The 2,826-nt window shown below is 39.7% G+C and overlaps 1 protein-coding gene across 1 annotated transcript; it reads left to right on the forward strand.

The window, feature by feature from the left end:
- The first annotated feature begins 1,444 nt into the window (after window positions 1-1,444).
- Window positions 1,445-2,271, forward strand: LOC121737544 (ejaculatory bulb-specific protein 3-like). The gene is made up of 2 exons (XM_042129198.1): window positions 1,445-1,649; window positions 2,059-2,271. The coding sequence occupies exons 1-2, from the start codon at window positions 1,460-1,462 to the stop codon at window positions 2,241-2,243; spliced, it is 375 nt and encodes a 124-aa protein (XP_041985132.1). The 5' UTR covers window positions 1,445-1,459; the 3' UTR covers window positions 2,244-2,271.
- Window positions 2,272-2,826: the final 555 nt, after the last annotated feature.

Below are 2,826 nucleotides of genomic sequence, written 5' to 3' on the forward strand. Positions count from 1 at the left end.
AACTGGCTTCAATTATGAGTCGACGGAGCCCCGCTACGCGGGGCTCCTACTTCTGGGTGGTTCACAAAAAAATGACCACGATGGCTAAGGCGGGAGCTACGCTGCGCTACGCTCCCGCCTTAGCCATCTAACCTAACCCAATCAAGTCGTATTGGGCCAACATTGCTATTAATTATTTAAGAATCATTAATAAATTTATTAACCCATACAATTACAACACAATAGTAAATTTTGATAATTTTTCTTAATAATTTATCAAGAAACCTTGAATTATATAGTTTTGGAATGACAAAATCTTTCACCATATCTTATCATAATTACCTACCAAAAATCTTTGTCACTAACACAGAAATAGATCAAGATATATCTGTGGTCGCTAAAGAGTAAAGACGTATACGTGGGAGAGCCATGCTTCGGCACGAATGGGCCGGCTCGACCGGAGAAATACCACGTTCTCACAGAAAACTGGCGTGAAACAGCGCTTGCGCTGTGTTTCGCCGAGTGAGTGAGTTTACCGGAGGCCCAATCCCCTACCCTATTCCCTTCCCAACCCTCTCCCCTATTCCCTTCCCTTCCCTTCTCTACTCTCCCCTATTCCCTTCCCTTTCCTTCCTTACCCTCCCCTATTACCCTGTTCCCTTTTAAAAGGCCGGCAACGCACTTGCGGCTCTCTGATGCTGCGAGTGTCCATGGGCGACGGAAGTTGCTTTCCATCAGGTGACCCGTTTGCTCGTTTGCCCCCTTTATTTCATAAAAAAAAAAAAAAAAGAGCGAGCGCAAAGGAGTAAGTGCGGTGTTAGATGAGGAGGCCCCAACATGTTTTTCAGTAAAACAGAGAAACAAAAAGAAAATAAAGTTAGGCTAAAAATATTTTAGTCGCACGATTTGTCAATTTGTGGACTTGTTTTGATAATAGACCTTTCGATATCGTTTTTAGAAATATCGTTGTAAGATTGTCCAATTTAGAGTGCAAGTTAGTATTTTTGATAAACAATTTAAATTTTAGTTTTACAAATAATATATCCGATGTATGAACCATATTTTTGGTGTGAATTCGGTTGTAAAGGTCGTCTCGTTTTGTAAGATGTTTAAGTTTTTTTTGAAGGACATGTTCAGTTAATCAATTGTTTTTTTTGATCAGCATTAGTTTTTCTGGTATGCATTCAGTTAATTAGCGGAGTTAAGGTAGTGTGCTGCAATTATTCTGATGTGCATTTAATAATATCCCATTTTTAATTAGGGGGCGATGGAGCAAACGGATCACCTGATAGAAAGCGACTACTGTCGCTGATGGAAGCAGATTTTTGCTGGCCTTTTATACGCTCTTTTCTAGTTTGGACGTCGTATCTCGAAATACGCCAGCAGTATTTTGAGTTCATTCTAAAGTTAAGTTTCGTTGTTTTTAAACTAACGTTTTTCTCATATTTTTTACTTTAACAGATTACCAATAGGAGCAACAATGAAGAATCTCCTCGCACTCGTCGTAGTAGTGGCGTATCTAGCTACCTGCGAAGGGGGCTACGCGTACGGGGACATCAACGAAAACTTCAAGTTTGAGGACCTTGAGAAGAACCCCGCGGCTCTGAAAAAGCAGGTCGACTGTTACCTGGACAGGGCGCCCTGTGATGATATACCTCAACATTATAAGAGTAAGTAAAATTATAGGGTTTTTCGAAAGTCGTAGTATAGTAAGACAAAAGGGAGTGAGTGGTGACTCAGCCCTTAGGGGGTCATTCAAAACAACTTTTGTTCTACAATTTTACGGAAAATCGACAGCCCAGAGCGCCGAATAAAAAGGGATGCTGAAGCCAAAAAAGGGGCGCCAAATATTTCAGCACTACCACTTCAAGAAATCTCGCCCAGGGCGCTGGTAGTGCTAAAACCGGCACTGCTACTTAACAACCAAAACTGATACAACCGACCGACGACAATATTTTGTCGACGTGTATTTTGTAACGAAAATTTTTAATAAAATTAAGAATATAGACACCTAAAGGCCTGAAAAAGGACACACGATACTTAACGCGCAGTTCCTCAAACATCTTTCAACTTTTTCAGCCCACATCCGAGAAGAGATCGTCAACAGCTGCGCAGAATGCGACGTCCGTTTGAAGCATAACATCAAGACATTCCTTCATATCCTAAAGAAGACTCTGCCAGAGGAATACAAGAGCTTCCGTGCTAAATACGACCCCGATGGCACGCTGTTTGACCGCATCGAGAATATTGTAACTCCTTTCTAGAACTTCTAGATGAGATATAGAACCTTTACTTGATATACACTAGCTGACCCGGCAAACATTGTTTTGCCATATAAATTATTCCTAGTATCAATATAAAAAGTAGATAAAAACCTATTCTCAGGCTTAAAGAATGTACATTTATAGAAAATTTCATTAAAATCGGTTGGAGTTCGCGCACAAACACTGTGACACGAGAATTGTGTATATAAACCCCCCCCCCCCTTTATTTTGTAGACTAGATGACGCCTGCAACTTCGTTGCGCCAAAATTCCTTCATATGCGTTGACTTGATATTTAACACTGAGTTAAATCGATCAATAAATAGTTTAGTTGCTACGAAATATACATACATACACTGTCAAAATCATTATCCTTCCTTTTGGTATTAGTCGTAGCACGTACGTAAGGTTCTGTATATTATGATTATTAGAATAGTAGAAATAGTAGAATATTGTTAGATACACTGTTGTGTCATGATGATGATGAATAAATGCAAATTAAGTTTTGACTCCTGCTGTATTGTAATTTTTCCCCGATAAAAACCATTTTATGTCCTTTCCGAAACACAAAGTATCTTAAGAGG

Source organism: Aricia agestis, chromosome 21 (assembly GCF_905147365.1).
Source record: "Aricia agestis chromosome 21, ilAriAges1.1, whole genome shotgun sequence".
NCBI lineage: Eukaryota > Metazoa > Arthropoda > Insecta > Lepidoptera > Lycaenidae > Aricia > Aricia agestis.

Coding starts and splice junctions, on each gene's coding strand:
- LOC121737544 (XM_042129198.1), top strand. CDS start 1,460: ATGAAGAATCTCCTCGCACTCGTCGTAGTAGTGGCGTATCTAGCTACC. Junction 1,650..2,058: donor TATACCTCAACATTATAAGA/GTAAGTAAAATT, acceptor CAACTTTTTCAG/CCCACATCCGAGAAGAGATC.